This window comes from Anastrepha ludens, chromosome 6, assembly GCF_028408465.1.
Source record: "Anastrepha ludens isolate Willacy chromosome 6, idAnaLude1.1, whole genome shotgun sequence".
Lineage (NCBI taxonomy): Eukaryota > Metazoa > Arthropoda > Insecta > Diptera > Tephritidae > Anastrepha > Anastrepha ludens.
In genome coordinates, this window is record NC_071502.1 from 56,329,424 (window position 1) to 56,352,454 (window position 23,031).

The window sequence follows — 23,031 nt, forward strand, 5'->3', positions numbered from 1 at the left end:
TTTGGCATGATTCGTGACAGTTTGAAGTTTAAACGGCTGTCAACCATCACTCCTAGGTATTTTATAGCGGGTTTTTAACTAATGGTTACAGACCCAACATTTACATTTATAGTTTCTACTATTTTCCTGCTGCTTATTAGAACTACATCGGTCTTATGCTCAGCTAATTTCAGTTTCATAGACCTTAGCCAAGTCTTGACCCTGCTTACTGATTCGCTGGTGATCCTCTCAATTTCGTGGATATGTTTTGCTACTATTATCACTGCGATGTCATCCGCGAATTCAATGGCTTTAGTTCTATGGGCCATATCCAGTCTTAGAACCCCGTCATACATTAGGTTGTATAACAGTGGGCGTAGAACTGATCCTTGAGGAACCCCTGCTGATACGATATACTCCTCAACGCCTTTGTCACTTGCAAACCTCAGTTTACGGTCCCTGAAATAGATCTCAATTATTTTGATTATATAACTAGTTGACCCTATTTTTGCAAGGGTTTCTACGCGGCCAGATAGCTGTGTCAAAAGCATTTTTAACGTCCCAGTTACCACAGCGCTGTGTCGAGCGGCACTTGTTATGCACTCCAGATTGATAAAATTATCTACATATGACCTTCAAATATTATTTCTTCTTCTTCTCTTCTATTACGTAGATTCTATTGAACTCGCTACTCAACCAGCCATTGGTGTCATACCACTAGGCACTGGCAACGATTTGGCGCGCTGCTTACGCTGGGGTGGCGGCTATGAAGGCGAGAATATACCCAAGTTAATGGATAAAATTAAACGTTCATCGATTGTGATGTTAGATCGTTGGAGTATCGAAGTGACGAATGTGGCACCTGTGGAGGAAATACTTAGGCCAAAGGTAAGTGAGTTGTAAAGAAAGTAAACAAATGGAAAGAAATCACAAGGAGAAGAGTACTTTTGGACGACTAAAAAATGTAAAACATTGAAAATGTTTTGTGTCGCCACGGCAATAGAATGGTTTTTGTTGCCACAGCAAACGAAAATACCACGTCTGCCTAAGAGCACTCAAAGCGTACACATTTATAACTCTTTTTCTTTTCATGATTCTTCCAATGTCACTTTGTTCACAGCTTTAAGCGCCGAGGTGACATTTTAATTGAAATCATCTTTGCCTCAATCGGATTTTGCACGCTTTCACTGCTACTACACCTTTCTACATACATACCTGTACGTACATTGGCTCAGCTAAATTGCTTGGCACTTGCCAAAATCCAATTAGTACGAAAGCCATTCGATTGCAGCAGCTACAAACGCATGGGTCAATTGTATACTCAACTTTCCATTGCTTTCTTTCTCACACTCTAATATGTAGTTTTGCACACCACCAAAGTTGGATTTAAACGCCATTACAAATATTGTTGTGCTTTCACTATTTTCATATATACGACCAATTTTCACTAGAACTTTTTGCAGATTGGAGGAAAAAAAAAATTTAAAAACACTAAAATTCGATTTTCCAATCCGTATGCTCTTTGGTTCTGCAGCTTGTATTTTGTCTACGCTTTTTTGTTTTATATGTGCAAAAAGTTTGGTGCAGAAGTCGATTGAGGTGGATTGAGAATTTAAAGCAATTAAAAGCAATTGCGTTGAGCTAATATTTTTACCACTACCAAAGTGCGAATACCGATTTACGTGAATGCATAAATGCCTAGATGTGATTTCTCGGCTGTTTACTCATGTGTATGTTGCTCATACGCCCTGTATGACAAATATAAAAACTTCTCTAGTAAGCAAATAACGAGATACTCACAACATTACAAACATATTTATGTAGGTAATAGATGAGCCTTAAAATTGAAGATTTGAGATGTTAACAATGCAAGTAAGTTTTAGGGGGCAAAGTTAATCGAAACAGTGCAAAACAATTAAATAAGATGTGAACTCAATTAAGGAACTTTTCGGTATACGCAACTCATACAAAGCACTTGAAATGTTAATAACACTCGTTTACAGCCAAAACACCTCAAGAATTAGACCATCAAATTCCTAGGTAAAATCGATCCAGGAGTTCAAAACTTCACACAATTTGAGCTTTTGAAAGCACATTTAATTTTGTAAATAAGCAAAGTTACATTTTTAATTAATTTTTATGAATTGGAACTTTCAAGCGATATTTTTAGTCCACCTTTAAGGTTTGTTAACTGCATTCTTACTGCTTTTAAACAAAATTTAGTAATAAGTTTCTAATACGTATTTTTAAAATTCAAATTTATTACCCAAAGTAAATTTTTACTAGAAAAAACAACTAACGATATCGGGAAAATCGACTTTTAAGCTTTGCCATGCTAAAATTTACTTAAGTAAATCATCAATGCTGAAACGAGTATTTTTATTCTTATGCGAATTAATTTGTATAGCTATTGGAGAATTTATTTTTTATATTATATTTATATTTAAAATAAATTTCTGAATGTGTAGGTTTTAAGATATAAGTAGGAAATGAGAGATCGTAACTGTTTTTTTTTTTCAAAAAGTAGGTAAATAATTGGTATTTTCTTTGATCATTTCATTAATATTTTCCAGTGCAAAATAAAATTAAAAAAAAGACGCGTAAAATCGAACAGAATTGGCTCAAAAGATGTAGTTTTTATAGTTTTGTAAGAGCAGTACTTGGCAGCTACCACCTTGATCAAAGTTTCAAAAAGTTTCCAACAGATGTGAGAACCTAACCAAGATAGCAGAACTCAAGTCAGATGACTTAGAGCGTCACCTAGCGGTTGCTCCGGGAAACTGAAGGAAACTGAACTGCTCAAAAACAAACCTTGTTAAAATATGATGAGCTCGTTGGGGTAAAATATAGTGCATGTACTTATATAGAGTATATTTATATGTATTTTATAACTTTTTGTGGCTGAACTTTTAGGCTGAACCTAGTTTGTCACCCCCAACTGTTTTTAGCTTAAATTTAATACGTGTTTTTTTAGCTCTCACATAAAAATCTATATAAATTTCCTTGCTCATTTATTCCCAGCTCACTCTGCCCCAATTGCTTTCTGAAATCCACTTAATTCTGCATAAAATTCGCATATAACTTCATTTACATATTTCCACACAGGTCACACTTCACTCGAATATGCAGAAAGTGATTGAGCTATCACAGAGTGTTGTGGTCGAAAAGGCGCTTTTCGAAAAATTCGAAGAGATACATCGCAGCACCAGCGTTTGTACGAATATGTGCAGCACCAAGCAAGAGCACATGACCACAATGGCATCGACATCATCTATGAGCTCGTCCATTACAACAGCCACCGAATATGCCACAAATGGGGCAAGCGGCAGCGGTAGTAGAGATAGCATTGGTGGTGGCAATGCTGGAGAGACTGGCTACGACGGTTATGGGGGCACTGAGCGCGCAACCAAAAGCATATCAATGTCGACATTCGAAACGAAACGCATACTCACAACACTGAGCAACAGCAGCAGCAGTTGCAGCAGCACTAACACAATTATTAGACAACAAAAGCAACAGCAGCAGCTGGAACAAAAGCAGCAAAGAGAAAATCTCGAACAAACTCAATCAGAAGACTTGCAATCACCTGGCGCACCACCACCACAACCACAACTACAAATGCCAGAAATGGCAAAAAGCGTTGATGATGCAGCAACTGATGATGATGGCGATGACAACAACAATAACAATGAAAATAACAACGACAAAGCGGTCAATAGTGGCCCGACTATTGCAACGCACCCAACCAATGCAGCAGCAGATATTCTAAACAACGTTGCGGATGAGCAGACGGGCCAAGAAGCTGTAAGTGTTGAACAACAATTGCAAACGCCTGTAAGTACCAAAAGCATATCAACAACATTAGCAGAAGAAGATGCAACATCGAATGTTGCACTCAACACTATCAGTAGCAGCACTACTGCCAACACCATACCCATGAGCCACGTCCAAAACGACGAAGAATGTCCAACAACAGCAACAATAGCAGCCGCTGTCGCTGAGAGTGCTACAGCGCAAACAACACCATTAATACCCTTAACGCCATTGCCACCCCTTACTACTTCGCCTAAGTGTTCACCCACGCATTCACTCATTGTCACAGAGACGGAGGCAGACGCAGAGCCGACAACACCGATAGTATTGACCACTACTTCGTCATCATCTGGCAGTGGGGGAGCTAAAAATCTGAGCACTTCCTTGCCGAAAGAGATCAAGGTGCAGCCGGAAAAAGATTGCACAGTGCCCTACAACATCATCAACAACTACTTTTCAGTCGGTGTGGTAAGTGTGTGTGTGCTTTTTTCAACTTTACTATTAAATAGAGGCTATACTTATAAGGCTAACATATTTAGTAGGCGCAATGGAGTCAAATAAGCTATAGTGGATAAAATCAGTTAAACTCTCTAAGGCACACAATGAACAAACGATGATTTTGTTTTGGAATTTTAAATCAGTATAGATAAAAGCATGTCAGGTGTATACTTATGAAAACGGAATTAAAAAAAAAAACATTGATTATTGGAAAACAGTAGAAAATATTTTATTCAAATATTTTATTGACAAATACACATATTTTCCATCTTCCTGGCTAATTAAAGAGGCCCCACAAAAGAATTGCTGATATACATATTTTTAGTCAAATCAGTCAGACCGAAATTTGTTCACATCTTCTTAAGAAGCGAAATGCTGTTTTAAAAGTGCGTCTTCCATCAACGAAAACTAGTGACTATCAGGTGCGTTTAAAACCAGTTTAATTCTCGGTCTCTAATCTGTTAGAGTATCGCCTAGCTTAAGAAACTCATCCCAGATTACAAAATTTTAAAAACGAGCTTAGTACTACAACAATTTGAAAAGAAAAATTGCCAATGTTTCGACCGATATGTGTTCAAGAGTGGTAGTGATAAGAGCAATATGTATTGAATGATCAATATTTTCCAAAGCACCTAGAATAATTTTCAGGGGGACAAGTGACCAATAATCGCTGTTGTCTAAGAAGGCTATTTACTCAGGTATACATACATTAGGTTGAGAGAAAAATAAGTCCATTATTTTTAAGAAAAATTTTTGCGCAAATGGCTTAAAACTGTTTTATGGTCGATCTTTAGCTCCTTGGCGATGCTATGACATGGCGGTCAACTTCGATTATTTCTGTGATTTTGTCGACATTTTCGACATTATAGAGATTTTATTATACATACATTAAAAATACCTGAACGGAATCAACAAAAACAAGATTACGCGTAATTAACTGTTACAGTATCGGCGCCATAAAAACATTCACAATTTGAACGGTCTGGCTAGTATTTTCGACTTTATCAAAGAAAAAATGTAAATTGTACCACATTTTCTCTTTGTTGACTTCGATTGTTAACACCCTGTAACTCACAACTGAATGGAATAAGCAACAAATAATAAAAGAATTTGTTTAGAGTGAAATGTCACCTTGTCAACGAGCATAAAATTTAGATTATTTGATCGAAACTTTCCGAAATATCATCACTAGAGCCATCTACCGAGAAAATAATAGTTTTTTTCCCCCCCAAATTAATATTTATGTATCATAGAAGTCTCACGATGGAGAGAATAATGAGATGGCGCCTATTGTGGTTCCGTTACTTTGCTCTCAGCGAATTTGACAACGAGTTACGTGATTTTAGCTCCAGTATGGCCAGATTACCATTTTCGTAACTTGATTTAGCATTTTTTTTTCGTTATTTAGTCTCGGAGTTTCAGTTCTTTCTTCATGACATTTTTCTAGCCTGTTCTAAGTAAAATGTAATGTTTATAAGTTTTTAAAATACACATTTTTTAATAATTAGTTCAATAATTCATTCAGTTTTATTTAGCTTTACTTTTTTTTTAACATCTGGTGGCATTGCCCGCGATTGCCGGTGTTGTTGGTGTTCTTCTGCTTTCGGCAGTCTAATCTCTCTCTTGCTACTGCAGAGTTGCCTAGCTTTGGATATAAAAACGCACTAAAATGCCCATTTAAAGAAAATAAAATATTAATTTTTTATTAAATTACTTCAAGAAATTTGAATGCGTGACAAATTATGTTTAAATTGTGCGTTTTTTTAAATAAATGGTTTATAGTTATGTACAATTTAATTTATGAGTTTTTTGTTAAGAGAACAACTTTTTTGATATATTTTAGGTTATGTAACAATATAAGGTACTCTTTTTGTAAAAATGTCATTATACTTTCTCCAGTATTTTTTTGTTAATTTTTGCTATGAATACCCCTCTTGATGCTCTATGTCCCATTAAGAATTAAGGGCCGGAAGAAATGATTACACCTCTATGGTTTTAATTCGCATTTAGTAAATTTAAACGCCTTTTAAAATGTGTAAAAAGGTTTTCAATCTTAAGAAGAGTTCAGAGAGGGGCATTTAATATTCTTGCATAATTTTAAAAGGGGTAAACAATTAAATTCAGACTTGCAAAATATCTAATTTAATAAGGACCAACTAATTTTCATTAGCACTAAAGTCTTCTCAGAGTGGCATTTTTTAACTTTTTTTTGTAAATAATACAGTTTTTTTTAATCTATAGTTTCGGTAGCTTTAAATTAAAAAGAAGAAAGAAACACGAAACTTCAAAATTTTCGCATTTTCGGTATGAAAAAGCACTAAATTTATTGCGAAGAGCAAATGGTTGGCAATACTGCACAACTTGGAAAAACGTGACATCACGCACTCTTGATGGGCGCAATTTTCTTTCTATCATTCTTGATAGAAGCCTATTACTTCTTAGCTTTTGTTTGAATGTCAACCAAAATTTAAATGTTGTATTTTTTTGTTTTTTTACAATGCAAAATTCTTTAAGTTTACTTGCTTTAAGCCGTCTCCGTTTTTTAGTCTAAGCGATGCATTGAACCATATACAAATATTTCAAGTTTTTGCCAAGTAATGCATGGTGCATGTTTGCGTGAAATTGGATGTGTGGGTTTTCTTGAAGTCGTTGCTTCTAACATTTTCCGCACACTTGCATATGTATGTACATTAGGGTGCCTCATACAAAATCAAAGCGGATTTTTTATATAAAATTTATAAAATGATTTTTTAAAAAAATTTAAAATTTGCCTCCAAATTTTTTTACAAGTAAAATTAGCTTAGAAATATAAAGGCTGTTTTTTTAGAGGTTAGGTTTTCAAGTTGGCACTACTTTTTTCTTAGATGGTCTTTTTGACAGCTGTCACTTGATTTATGCTCAGTTTGGTTTGCCATTTCATAATGAATAGACTTACACCTGAACAACGTTTGCAAATCGTGCAAATTTGGGCCCAAAACGAGAAGGCCACCGATCCCGATTTTCACAAGAAAATTTTGTTCAGCGATGAAGCTCACTTTTGGTTGAATGGGTATGTCAATAAGCCAAATTGTCGCATTTGGAGTGAACATAATCCACAAGTCATTGGTGAGACGCCGTTACATCCTCAAAAAGTCACTGTTTGGTGTGCTCTATGGGCAGAGGGAATCATTGGTCCATATTTCTTTAAAAATGAAGCCGGCCATAGTGTTACAGTCAATGGAGAGCGCTATAGAGCCATGATTAATGACTTTTTCGTGCCTGAATTGGACGATGTTGATGTGGACGACCTTTGGTTCCAACAAGACGGCGCTACATGCCATACAGCCAACGCAACAATCGATTTATTGAAGGAAACTTTTGGTGAGCGCATTATCTCGCGCCGTGGACCTGTGGCGTGGCCTCCAAGATCGTGCGATATAACACCGCTGGACTATTTCTTGTGGGACTATGTGAAGTCGCTTGTCTACGCAGATAAGCCCGAGACGATTGACGTCTTGGAAGAGAATATTCGGCGCGTTATTGCTGACATACGGCCCCAATTGCTGCAAAAAGTAGTCGAAAATTGGGCCTCTCGGCTGGAATTTATTCGAGCCAGCCGCGGCGGCCATTTGCCCGAAATCATTTTTAAAACATAATGGCAAACCCTTATCTTTATAATAAAGCTAAATTCTTGGCCATAACATTAAATTATATACGTTTTATTTCATCTTGAAAACCTAACCTCTAAAAAAAACACCCTTTAGTAGAAGGGATTCAGCTTAAAAGATCTGCGCAAAAATGTTTACAAATTTTATCAAAGAAATAAAAATAATGAAGGTTTAGTTGCTATTTTTACTTTCCTTTGGAGGGAGGTTTAAGAAAAACTTGAATTACTCAGCCCAATCTAGACAGAGTTCGACTACTACGGCATCATTGGAAAGGTATTTGCGCAGCCTTGGAAAGGTAATCCATTCACGTGGCATTTCTGTTTTTTTTTCTTTTCTTTTTGCAAATATCATTAATGTAAATGATAATTCATTATCATCATTATCATTAATTTATTTGATAAAATTTGTTGCCTTTAAAGCCAAACTCTTCTATCATCGCAGATGATTTTTTAGGAAAAAATTGTAAAAACAAAATGATTTATAAACTAAACAGATTTATTAAAATACAAATAAATGTAGTATAATTCCGATTGAAAAATATTCTCCTTATCCATTTCCTTAAAATGGACGAACACTGCAAGTGTTTTTCATGCAGAAATCTTCGCGATCCTGCGGGCATGCAAGCTGCTTAGGGAACGTGGGAGCGAGAGGGATATTAACATTTTTTTCGCGACAGTCAAACCGCGGCGACGACATAATGCAGTTTCAAGCTAGGCAACTTCTGTAACGAGAAGATCAAATCTCTTGGGTGTGCAGGTAACATTTCTCTGATCTGGGTCCCAGGAAGTAAAAATATTTAGGGAAATTAAATTACTAATGAACTTGTCAGGAAGGGGACTGAATTTGTCAGAGACCCTGACTTTTGTTAAAGGGGAGCTGCACAACTCATTAAACGAAGGACTCAGGAACTCCTGTAGGCTTCGCGCCATTCAATTTCCAAACTCGTAGCTGTGTTTACTGGTTATTGATCGGCACACACGTGGAAAATTTAGGTTTACCATTTAACCCCCATTGCAGAAGCTGTGAGGACATTTCAGAAAAGAAGACTGTTGAGCAATTTTTCTGTAAATATCCGGGTTTGGCAGCTAGACGTTTCAGGTCACTGGGTGCTCCTTTCTTCCAGCCTGGGGCAGTGCACCAACCTAAATCCCATCGGACTTCTCCATTACATCAACAGCTCTGGCTGGCTGTAGATATCTTCCTGTTGAAGGTCTCATAATGATATCAAAACGGCGCTTTAGTACTACTTAGAGTGTGCCAGAGTGGTACTTCAACCATTTCATCCACCTATCTACAGTTTCTCCTACATATATGCAAGTGATGTACCCTAATGTACATACATACATGCACAATTTTGTTTAATATCTAAGTAAGTGTTGCAAATATGCAGCCAACTTATATATGCAGCAAACATATTTACTTCTGCGTATACACACAACTACAAGTAGAAAAAATAATAATAAAATACTCTTGACTATGGGTATTATTCCAAGATAAACCGCAACGGCTTGTCCTTTTCCCATGATTTATATTCGTTGACACTGTGCTATGAAACCTTTTAGCAACCAACAATTGGCGACCGGTTAAAAGCCGACCTTATTTATTCCCAACAATTTACGTCAAATCCACTAATCCGTCCAACTTTTTAGTGCTTCCCCATTAGTTGGTTTCGTATTTTCTTTATTTTTATTGTTTTTGTTTTCCTGTGACGCTCTCTATATCTATTATTTTTGCTGCTTTTACTAAGCGGATTTATTTATTACTGCCAACTTTTTCTGTACTGCTGTGTTGTTTGTTATCCTTTTCGCTTGAAATACTTACAGATACAGAATTATGGTATCCCTTTTATATACTAGGAGTGCTTGAATACATCATTATAAGCTTAAGAGAAAATTTTTAATAGAAATTACGACAGATTATGTGGTTTAGATGTGTATTTAGAGTGGGAAAGAGTGGGTAATATATGAGTTTTTTCTCACACAATAAAAGACCAATTGGACCAATTACAGCACATTGAAAACCATTGAAAATATGTATTTAAAAAAATCCCCATGTAGTCAGTTATGTTGCACGAAATGTTAGAACACAAGTTTTGACCATCCGAAGCAAACTTTGTGAGAGTAACTTTGGCTGCTACGTCACAAGAGACTTGACAGCGCAATTATTCTCGCTTGTTTCACACACATTCTTACACTCCTTTAATCACTCGTTATATAGACGGCAACGAATGCTGGGTTGATTTTTTCATATATGGCCAACACACTTTGAATTTTTTCCTGCTCTTCTGTTAATAAACTGCTGTCATCTCCTTTGTTACTTTGCTGGTATCTTCAAATTCACTGAGGGCCGATTAGCGGTTTGTTGTTGAACACATTTTTATATTCTCCACATCGCGACTGCACGCTTGTAATTACTCTGCGCACTATTATATTATACAATTTAGTATTGTCATTTAAAGCCGAAAATATTTTTCTTAAAGCTCAAAATGTACCCCAAAATAATGACAACAAGGGTCGATAATATTTGATTGACTTTTGGACCCCAGAAATAATTACAATTTTCCGAAGGTTCTTGACGGGATGAATCTGGATCTAAAAATTATTAAAAAGTTTTTCTGTATATAAATACGAAAGGTTGGTCTTTTGGTTATATTTGAAGTTATGCAAGAGATTTCGTTTTTTTGTTTCGTAGTTGTATCCCAAAGTACAATTATTTCCCTTTTAACCGAATTTTACTGCATATCAAAGCCTTTATTTGTTTTTGGAGCCGTAAGATATCGTCTGTTGAATTTTCATTTGTTGGGTCACTTTAAGCGAACCTATTCTGAGATCAGTTTCAGACTCAGCACGTAAAGAGCCTTTGGACAAATAAGTGAGGCTCTTCGTGCAAAATTTGTGTAGGGCTGCATAAGCTATATATGTGTAACTTGTCTGTTATCTTTCAATTGTGAATCATTTTTTTCTTAGTTTCTCAAAAGTATTACGTATTTTTTTGTTGTTCGAAATGTATATAGGACTGCAGAGAGCGTAATACGATATGGTGCTGATGTCGGCATATTCTGAAAATCTGATCTACGCTCCGATGTATGTCATACTGGGCAGACATATTAGATTTTAATTCAGAACATATCAGCACATACATCAGAAGAGTGGCACTAGGGACGACATAACTATTTAGAAAAATGCATTCTTAGCATAATTCTGTTTATACTCAGCATCACTCGACCTGTAATACTAAAGAAAAGCATTTGTGGAGCTGAGGCACTAACCACAGGGTATGGGAGAAGACTTAAAAGATTGAAGGGTATTTTTATAGATATTTTTTCAGATAGTCAAGAGATAATAAAGGACATCGCAGCCAAAAATATAATATAGCTACTGGGGAATCAAAGTCAGCGAGTTCGCCACTGAGCGGAAAAGGGGAAGATCGAGAGAGTTGTATTCTTGGTACCGCAACAAACCTGTGGTCTTAACTTTCCATTTTTCAAGTTTATAATTACTAAGTGCATAGGCTTATAGGCCTTTGTTCCTTCCTGGAACCATAGAAAATAATAATAAACTTAGAAGAGCGTAAGTAATTGGGAAAAAAAGAAAGCTTTAAGCATACGAAGATTTTTGGGAGTCCGTTCGGTAGTATTAAATCGTTGGGTCTAGCAATGATTGACTCACTGGTCTTCTGAATACAATAGGTATTGATATCCATTTCTAAGTTGCTCACTGTGCTCCTAACCGGCCGCAAGCATTTGTCATGTCAAACGCACTGTTTAAGTTATTCTAATAATACAATTTGTCGACTCTGTTTTAAGAATTATGGGACACATTCGAGCATATTTTATTTATTTTAGGGGAAATTTAAAGTATTTTAGCTAACAAGAGGTAGGGACAAATTAATTTTTTAATTACAGGGTTATTTTATTCTAATTCACCTGAATGAGACTTGAGTGAATCAATGATCGTTTTCCAATTTGCGTGAGATGGACCTGTATAACATCAGAAGATGAACATATTTTCCCTTTCATACCTTTGCATTTGAATAGAAACCGCACAAGGAAAGTTCAATTAAGGTGAACTTCTAATGCGGCCCTAACGTAAGCGAAGGCTATGACTGAACTAGTGATGCAAATTTTTGCGATTTTTACCATACCGATATATTCGGGATCTAGTTATTACAGTCTTGGAATCCAAGAAACGGCTAAGGGATTTAGATATTCATTTATTTTCAATAATAAAAATATAAATCCATTATTTTCTCGGTAGATGACAGTACTGATCGATATCTCGTAAAGTATCAATCCAACAGTTTGAAATTTATGCTCGTTGTCAAGGTGGCATTTCACACTGAACAAATTATTTTCCTGCTTTTTGTTTGTTTTATTCAGTTTTGGGTTACAGGGTGTTAACAATGGAAGTCAACAAAGAGGAAATGTGGTAAAATTAACAGTTTTTCTTTGATAAAGTCGAAAATGCTAGCCAGACCGTTGAAATTGTGAATGGGCTTATGAGGCCGATACTGTAACAGTTAATTACGTGCAATCTTGTTTTTGTTGATTCCGTTCAGGTATTTTTGACGTATAATAAAATCTCGATAATGTCGAAAATGTCGACAAAATCACAGAAATAATCGAAGTTGACCGCCATGTCATAGCATCGCCAAGGAGCTAAAGATGGACCATAAAACAGTTCTAAGCCATTTACGCAAAAATTTTACGCAAAAATAATGGATTTCTTTTTCATTACTAACAAAAAAAGTTAAATAACTTATGAAGTAACTTAAGGTATGTAGGAAAAACGCTCGATGAAGAAAAAACTTCGAATGTATTTTGTGCTTAAAGTTCAGATAATTGTTCGATAAAAGTTCGTACAATTTAAGCAGAATAAGCGGTAGTTGGTAGGGGTTAATACGTATAAATTTGTATGAAAATTAAAAAGTAAGCAAATGCAGCATTTCTCCATAAAGGCATATGTGCGATATGTATTACTTTTTATATTAAAGAGAAAGCAACAACGTACACGCATATCCCTATTGGCGAAAAATTTAAAGTCAATATTTTTTTGTTTGCTTTTAAAGTAGTTTTTTCTGTCTCCATTTTAAATGCTTCGGTAGAAATTATAAATCCGAAATCCCTAGATTAATACTGATTTGATTATACGTGTAGATGCGAGAGAGAAAGCTTCACGCTAAGCATTGTCAGTCCCATTATTTCACTGTCACACTAAAGTGTACTTAAGTGAAGAACAGCATTGATTACTTATGGGAAGGCAAAACCAGCTGAAATTTGGACTTAAATTTTTATGGCAGATAGCCTTCCAATATATTACGTAAGTGTTCTGAAGAGCGGCGCAACCATATTAATTAATTTATTCTGGAAATATTAAATACGAGAGCTCCCTACGCTACGCGATGTTGGCACTGCTTTGGGTATCAACCGTCAAGGCTGTCGTGCAGAACAGAAAGTACCCCTTCTTGGCGTTACTTTTAATACCGCTATTGTTATTGTTATTAATATTGCAGTTGCCCTCATTTGGTCATAGCTTACAGACACAGGCACACACACGCACACACATACATGTATCTTTTAGCAACCGCAATAAAAATGGTGAATTATGATTATTATAAATAAAATAATAATGATTTCTACCAACGCCACGCAGAGCTGTCGCAGCCGCAAACATGTTGATAACCAACTTTAATGGCAAGCATTTGCATGCACACAATACACATACACACACGCACATAGACCTGCACAAAAGGCTACCGCTTTAACGAGTAAACATCATTAAATTCCTTCATTATACGAATTATCCTTGTCAGGTACTACTCCTCGCCCACCTGCATACCTCACAATTTTGTTGTTGTTGTATTTATATATGTGAAACCACAATTGCTTACTTACGTGCGCTACTCAATGGCTCATGCCACATACATATACTCCGGTTGCTATGAGTTTTTGCTTAAGCGCCTAAATTGCGGCAATGCCGTCTATGGTTACACACGTTCTTACGCTGGTGGAACAAAATATCATTGAAGTGCAAATTCAATTTTGCTTGTGGTATGAACAGGCAGCAAAATAAAGGCAATATTTTAAGGAAAATTGCGAGCACGCACAGTTAAGGTGTTAATTTTATGTAATTAAAAGGAGATTACAAGTAGATTGAAGGACATTTCAGCACAATGGCATGGAATTAAACTTAAGGGTTTGTTTGTTATTTTTAGCACATTTCTATAATAAAAATTTTACCATCAATTTAGGATAAGTATGGAATACTTTTACTTTTTTTATTGTCGTAATTTATCAATTACAAGTTCCCTGAAGGCCGTCGCAAATCATGTGACATAGGTCAAGTGAAAAGGGTTGACGTCAGCCAAATGGATTGCCAGTTGGCTGACATATGGCAGAAATTCATAGATGCTTCGGGTCAGTTCACAGCTGTTTCAATATTGTAAATACATACATACATACAAATATTTCCTTAGAGACAGACACAGTGCTGGCAATATACACGTACATAGAGAGGTACCGGACCAAATTCTCATCATGTAACTTGATTAGAATTTTGTAATTTGATTTGAATTTTGAACAAACTCGGGCTGTCAACTGGGACTATTGTATTGATCTTGGATTTATCTTGGCATATTTCCACTGGTTTACCGTCTAGGTTATACGTATGATGACATCAAGCAACTCGTTTTCTTCATTTGCTCTTCAAAAAGTCCAACTAAACTATGCCGAATTGCTCACTACAATATTGAAACCCTGATTGATTCGCTTAACTTTTTAGCAGTTCTGGGACATATAAGGCCCATCTACAAAATTAATCATAATTTGATCAGGTTCTATTTTTTTGTTTTTTAGTTTGAATTACTGTTTTATAAAAACATAGTTTCTCGTTCAGTTTTGACATTTTTATCCCTGACTGAGTCGTGCATTATTATCAAAAATCAGCGCGAATTTCGAACCCCTCCAAACTTGCACTAAGATTGTACAGGCTGTAAAACTGCATAACTTAAATATTTCCAAAATAAGAAGTGTGAAGGGTTGGTGAAGTAGCAAGCAGCAATAAAGCGCCATTTTGATGCCATAATGAGACCTCCAACAGGCAGATATCTACAGCCAGCCTAAGCTAATGAAGTAATGGAGAAGATTAATGAGCTTTTGGTTCGAGCACTGCTCCAGTTTGTCGAAGAAAGAAGCATCCAATGACCTTAATCGTCTCGCTGCTAAGCCCAAAAATTTACAGAGAAAATGCTCAACGGTCTCCTTCTCTGAAAAGTTGTTGTTGTTATTGTAGCAGCATAAACAAATCCCATGCATAAACAAGGAAAACTGCTGAAGTGACAGTCCTTGGCTGGTTATAAATCCGGGTCGTTTCGGTTACGTTGAACCAACAGTCGTGGGTCTGCACAGCTTCTGGAAGGCCTCCACAGCTTCTGCAATGAGTTTGAAATGGTAAGCCAGGCTTTTCTGCGTGAGTATCAATCGTCCAATGAGCGGCAAACGCAGCTACGAGTTTGGAAATTAAATGGTGGGAAGCCTCCAGGACTTTCTGACTCCTCCGTCTATTTAGTGAAGCCAAAGGGTTTTCGATATAGCACATGAAGAAATGGAGCTCCATCTTTTCTGCGCTTTCCTGAGAAATAAGTTGTGCAATGCCCCTTTAAAAAAATCCGGCGACATCGATGACCGGGTGAGAGGTCTCTGGACCAATTCAGTCCCCTTCCAGGCAAGCTCATAAGTAATTTCATTGCTCTCTATGCCCCTACGTCCTGGAACTCAGATCAGGCAAATGTTGCCTGCACACCTAAGATGTTTTATCCTCTCCTTATAGAAGTTGACTAACTTGGATCTGCATCATGCGACCGCTAGAGCCTTGATCGCAGCTTGACTATCGGAAAAAATATTAATATCTTCCTCACTTCCACGTTCCCTAAGCATTTTGCATGCTTGCAGGATCGCGAAGACTTCTGCCTGAGAAACACCAGCAGTATTCGGCAATTATAAAGAAATAAATAAATTGGCTAGTTTACAGACTAGCTTGGGAGCTTGCAATTTTATGAGTCTTTGCATTTTTGCACATAGTTTGCAACTTGTATTTTTGAGATTTATGTTATAGCATGAAATATGTAATAGGCGCCTTCGAATCGTCACCTCTCTACTCGCTATCTCTAGGCTCTGATTACTTAAGGAAAAATTTGGGTGTGAAAGCAGCAACAAAGTTATCGCGTAAGATTTGCCGCTATCTCATAAAACTGGTATAGCTCAATATTTTCAATGCTGCCAACTCTCTTTCAAATGAGCTCCATTAGATCGCGTTCATATGGGAAGACTTTTGTTGCTTCAACATTGTGAATTCCCTGTATGAACGCGGTCTTACTAATACTCATTAAAGAGTCCCGACGGTCTAGAGCTCGTAAATTTAGGGTATTTTCAGGAATTTTTTTTTACAACAAAAAAAAAAAAGAAAAATGATATTTAAAATTTTATTTAATTTCTTTTGCACACAAAAATTACATTTTTTTTTAATTTTAATAATTTTAACAATAGCGCTGAAGTTGACCCTCCTGAAAAATTGGACCTGGACGGTGTTGTCCATTTTGACGCTTTTATTTATCTGAAACATAAAAATCAAAAAGTAGAAAAAAAAAAATTTGACGAAATGGCACGGTTTTGAATTTGATACTCTAAGTTTTTTAATAAAAAAAAACGAAATAATTGAAAAAATAATATAATTCTAGTACGGGCGATAGCCATTTCTTTAAATCAAAGAAAAACACAAATTTTTTGATGTTGACGATAATAATCATTTTATTTGGTTCAAGTAGATTTGTTGACATCACTTTTTGAATATGATATCTCTCAAATGGCGGCCTGGAGCCTGTACGGCGTATTATGCCCTTTTTACAGCATTCTCCATAGTTTTAGCTAACATTTCGGCTGGAATAGCGGCTATTTCCTCACGGATGTTGTTCTTGAGCTCTTCTGTGGTATTTGGCTTGTTAATATAAACCTTTGATTTTAAATATCCCCACAAGAAGAAGTCAGGTGGCGTTAAATCGGGCGAACCCGGTGGCCAGTCAAAATCGCCATTTTTCGACATCAAACGACAAGGAAACAATTCCTTCAAAAAATCGATTGTGCTGCGAGCTGTGTGTGGTACCGCGCCGTATTGTTGAAACCAGAACTGCCTCATACGCTTTCGACGAATAATTGACATCACAAAAGTGGTTATCATATCGCGATAACGCTCCTGATTGACGGTAACAGCTTGACCATCTTCATTTTCGAAGAAAAACGGTCCAATAATCGTTTTCGCACTAACGCCGCACCAAACAATGACTTTTTCGTCGTAAAGAGGTACCTCTTGAATTTCGTGAGGATTTTCAGTGGCGTAAATACGGCAATTTTGCTTGTTTACCGTCCCATTCAATAAGAAATGAGCCTCATCGGACATGATGATTTTATTCCAAAATTGCTCGTCATCTTCAGCCATTTCGATGACTCTTTGTGCCCATTCCAATCGACGAGGCTTGTGCGCAGGCAAAAATCTTAGCGTCAATTGAATCTTATACGGGAATAAATACAAATCAATGCGGATAATTCGTTGTAAAGTGATCCGGGCAATGCCCAACTGCTGAGAATGGCGATTTTGGGATGTCCTTGGCGACGTCTCAACACTGGCCCGTACAAGAGCAATATTTTCATCCGATCGCCTTGGTCGGTTTTGATTTGGCCTCTTTGGATTAGAAGGAGCACCACCATTCGAAAACCTTTCGTACAAACGTTTAATGGTGTTCTTAGAAGGCGCACTTTTCACATTATTTAATTTTGTATACGCACGTTGAGTTTTCACAATTGACTTATTTTGTTGAATGTAAATTTCAACAATTTGGGAGCGCTCGCGTGGCATATACTGTTTCATAGTAAAAATCTGCTTGGACTGATGCTTCGAATGCGGTATGTCATTAAGCGATCTGCCGTATCTGTCAAAAGATACAGGGTTGCTAGATGGATCCGTCGAATATGGGCAACCCTGTACAAGCAAATACAAATTTAATTTAGCATATGTAATGATTTTGCCTTTGGAGCTCCTTAATTTGCTATGGAGTAACGGAGTCAGTTTTCCAAACTAAAAATAGCCGATCAAATGTGACTAATATATCAAACGTGAAAATGTTTTCAGATTCACTTGATACTATGGTAGAAATTTTTATCAGCATTTTTATATTTTATTAACATATTTGATCTGCCATTTTCAATTTTTAGAAATTTAGATTCGTAACACCGTGCAAGAAAAATCAACTATTTTTATCAACCAGTAAAACTTTAATTGGTGCATAATACTGTCGATTATACAGTAGTCCTGCTCATTATTTCAGTTTCTTATCAATTTAATTTCAATTTTAAATTTAAATTCAAAATTTCAAAGGGATGCCATAAATTTAAAAACAATTTTTTAAATACTTATATTTAATCTGTGATATTAATAGGGATGTCAAACGAAAGAGAATATATCCAGCACTGAAAAAACGTGTTTGTTTTCTTTCGTTTGGACAAATAAAGCAAAATAATGTTCTTTGAAAAATGTATTCTTAAATATCCTTCAAATTTTCCAACGCATTATTTTGCAAAAATGTATATAAAAATTGTGTTTATATGTTGACATGCATACCTCATTTGCATTCTTCTTGCTATTTTATAATAACGGAAAAAAATAACAAAAATAATTCCTCTGGGTATACTCTATTTATTTCTAAAGGGAAACATCAAACACTTTTTTAAGCTTTTATAAAACAGGAAGAAGAACAAATTTGAGGTATATCACTAATAAAAAAATTTCATATTGAACTGCCATTTTCGGTCTAAATCTGTCAAGTCTGGCCACAAATTTTACTTCAGCATATCAACAAACATTGAGAAATATTTTACCTTTTATTTAGGGTTAACAAAGCCGTTCATAATATTATAACTTGATTTGGCTACCATTTCGTGAAAGTGCAAAAAAATTAGGCTCTGCACTCTTGGAAAGTTTACTTGAAAATATAAAATTGATTGCATTAATTAAAATTACATCGGTCAAATGACCATCTTTTGAGTTAACGCATATTTTTGCTCATTTTATGGCGTTTGGGGTTGTTTATTACAAAATATTTTGCATTGAGCTTGAGCACTGCCCCAATTCAGCAACTTATGAGAGGAAAAAGGTCGCTCAACTTCTGCTTGTCACGCTCATCAGTTACAATTAGGATGATGCCATCAGCAAACTCAAAAAATAGTCATAAAAGCCAGTCACTTTTTCACCGCGCCAAATGGTCACTAAGGCTATGCAATAGCTCTTCATGCTTTTCACATTGATCATCCGTGCCCCAAAATTTAAATTTTTTCATATTCTTTATGATCCATTGAACCCAAAAGCAAACCCTATTACAGCAGATTTAACAGCGCGTTGGAGTAAATGAACTACCCAAGACGGTCACGGGTTTGTAAGAGAGCATCTTCAACTTTTTTACTAAAATACAATATATGTAATGCCTGGAAGAAAACGAGGTAGCATTCTATTACGTATGTAAATATTCGCCAGAATTGCTCTCAGGGACTATGATAGCATGAAGTTTATCCGGGCAGATCCCATTTTCGTTATTAAAACGACGCTTGGTTCAAACGAGCTATAGGTCTTCGGGAAACCTAATCGGTTCTGCGTATAGCGACATTAAGTGAGATGCTGAGTACACATTTCCCATTGCAGATGGTCTTAGCTCACCCCGGTCTGGCTTTACCCACATCCATATGTAAGTATGTACACTGCAGGCAATGATGCTTAAAGGTTTCGATCTCATTTAGCTAATCTTAGCGGTTCTTATTCTCCTAGCACCCTCAGCTTACACAACCGACTGCCTTTAACCATCTTGGTCTATCCGGCCTCTACCCGTTGGCATTTCATTAGCAACAGATCTATTTATTTGATAAGATTTCTCTTCAGGCCATCAGTATTATGCCGCTTGAGAACGGCAAATGATTTTTATCAGAATTTTTAATCTTTTAAGGCAGAAAGAATTTCAAACGTAGATCACAGACAATTTTGCTTTGAAGTGTACTATAATTCTGCATACTATTACAGTTCACTTTCGTGGAGTTTCGGTTGTCAATGTGGGCGAAGCCGCCTCATGTACTTGAACAGAAACCATAGCATACAAAAATTTAAGCTTCCGGCTATGAAAAGTAATTCATCAAAGTAAATCACAAGAATTGCCCACTGTAACAGGCATACCAATGCAAGATACTTATATCACTCGCTTTTAGACTCATGAAATATTCATGTTGCGGTAGCGCTTACTTGTCGTGCATATTATTGGCGTTGCGGCAAATTGTATTAGGGATGCTCGCGCATTTACTCACCACATTCATATACATATATGTATATATGTATATATGTATGTATACTCATTTTGCATATTCATTATGAAGTTTCCCCTTACTGAATTGTTGTTGTGGGTACTTTTTGGTTGCGCCGACTTGATGTTAAACAAGCTGCTCATTACCACGAAATCAGATTAATCGGCTAACCAAATGGTAGGATGCAAATTTAGACAGCTTCCAGTGCGCAGCTCCCTACGGTCCGTTTTGTGTTGGAAAAAATGTTACAATACAAGGTAGCAAATGCCAAATAAATTTTCATTCTAATTTTGATTTTTGTTTTTGTTTTTGTTGCTTTGGCAGATACAAAGTTTTGTTTTAACTTTGATTTGAAATTGAAAAAGTTTTGGCTTTAGTTATGCATTAATAAAAAGCGTGTAAGCATAGAACCGCACACAGTGACACGCATGCCGGATGTTAAATATTAGCTTGTTTGGTTGCTGCGTGCATAGTTTGTTTAGTGGCGACTGTCGCTTGTAGAAAGTGTTGTCAGACAGTGAAAAGTTTTAGTTAAATTTGTGGGTACACGCATATTTGTAAAAATGTTTGTGTTGGTGCCTATAAATTTTAACGCTGTCAAGGAAAAGTTTTTCACAATTCTTTAAAGAGGTATCTAATTTAAGTTAATATTAAATTCTATTTAGACAAGGTGGTGCTCACATACGCATACACACACATGTTTTTGTATAATCGCTCTACTTCCATTACCCAACTCTCGTTGTTGACAGCTGCTGACATTCTTGCTCTAAGTTCAATTTTAATTCCACAATAATCCCAAAAATGTACATATGTATACATACATACGCACGTATATATTTACGTCAGTACTTAAGCTTTTTCCCACCCATTGCTCGCGCATAAACTCACATAAAGTAGTCATTAAAGTGAGCGTTACAAAGAAAAGTAAAGGCATCGCCCCAAATCGCGTATTTTGTGCATAAATTCCCATACTTCTCAAACAAACACACACAGGCGAACTTTTCCCATTGGAGAAAAAGTAGAGCAGTAAAGGCATTTGTTTTTGTCAGTCACATAGTAGCGCAAACGAAGCACACGTTCCCATAATGATGTGGCATACTTTTAGGCACTTTCACACAAACGCTTTTGTGTTTGCACCCAAACAGCATCGTTGGCATTCTCCATTAAATCCCAAGATTACAATCAACGCATTTCGCGGCAAATAGGAATTTATGTGACCAAATGTGCGCACCAGTAAATGACCAACAAAATCACTGATTCAAACACAAATGTATGTTTGTGTGGGTGTATAGGGATGTGCTAGTGTGCGTCAAAAAAGCAACTACTACCAAATGAGCAATCTCATTTTTACTGGTGTGCGCATACAAATGTGACTAAATGGTTGTGTTACTATAGTAATATATGTATGTGTGTATATGTGTGTGTACGACTACAAACTATTTTCTACAAGTAACCCTGCAGGGAAAACCTAAAGTGTTGAAATCAATTTTTCTGATTCAGCTAGTACGATTACCCCAACTGCGCTCCAATTCTTTACACAAGACACATCAATCTTTAGGTAGTGGTAGTGTCAAAATAGGTAAAGAAAACACAAACAAATAACTCTTCTCGCACATTTCGGCCGTGATTTCGTATGATGCCTGCGGCTCGTAAATCAGTTAGCTACTGTTGCGATTTACCGCTTCGCTACCCCGTACACGGAACTTGTTAGTGAACTGTATCTCTTCTTGAGACCACCAGGTCTAAGTTTGTCACCTTGGCATCCAAAAGACCTAGCTACCTAACAGCAGTTTGCAAATAGCTCCAAATCCTGTTCTGGCTGATTTTTAATTCCTTGGCAAGGGTATAAATGCTCAGATGTAGGCCTAACTTCATTATTTTATAGACATTTTTAAAATTGATCTACCAAGAAAGTGTGAGCTTTTCAATGGCATAAGGCATAAGCAGCACGGAATCGGTGGAGGCTCTGAAACTCGAAACTATTTGAATTAAATTGCTCCAAAAATACGACTGTGTGGAATATTTTAACCTCAGTGGTATCTACCGGGACCGAAATCTTTCCAAAGGTCGCCAAAATCTATTAATAAATGCAGTTTCAGTAAATATCTTGAACCCAGCATCACCCTGTGAGTTGAACTTTTTACCCTTGTTTTGTCACTGTCCAAAATGAGGAACGGGCTAGGACTGAACCTTCTCTATGTATTTACGATGTCTGCCTTCTTCACAATAGGGTGGACCATTTACGACTATATAAACTACAATCAAATTTTCACATTTATACAAAAGAAGATGGATGCTTGATAGGATACTTAGTAGCAAAGTACAGGTCTTGAAATTATACAATTACAAGACGCACACCACAAATAGGAGGAGGAGCTCGGCCAAACACCCAAAAAGGGTGTACGCGCCAATTATATATATATATATATACACTGGCTGTAGTCAGTCGCTGGGCTACCACTTGCGGCCTCCGAGCAAACTCTAACAAAACGGAGCTGCAAATCTAGGTTTGGTAAAAAATTGGGACTCAAGCCACAGGTCGGGCTGTGGATATACAACGCAGTAGTTTTGCCAATTTGAACGTATGGAGGCCTGGTTTAGTAGGAAGCTCTTCGGAAGGCCTATAATATCACTAAACTGGCGAAGATGCAAAGGACTACATGCATTGGCATCACCGGAGCATGTAAAACTTGCCACAGTGCTGAT

The 23,031-nt window shown here is 36.6% G+C and overlaps 1 protein-coding gene across 3 annotated transcripts in view; it reads left to right on the forward strand.

Moving 5' to 3' along the window:
- The window catches only part of LOC128866025 (diacylglycerol kinase 1), a 286,822-nt gene that overhangs the window by 236,523 nt on the left and 27,268 nt on the right, over window positions 1-23,031 (forward strand). For all 3 annotated transcript variants that reach the window (XM_054106489.1, XM_054106488.1, XM_054106490.1), the window contains 2 exons: window positions 653-867; window positions 3,085-4,260. In XM_054106489.1, the coding sequence (XP_053962464.1) occupies window positions 653-867; window positions 3,085-4,260 (1,391 nt within the window). The remainder of the gene's footprint in view (window positions 1-652; window positions 868-3,084; window positions 4,261-23,031) is intronic.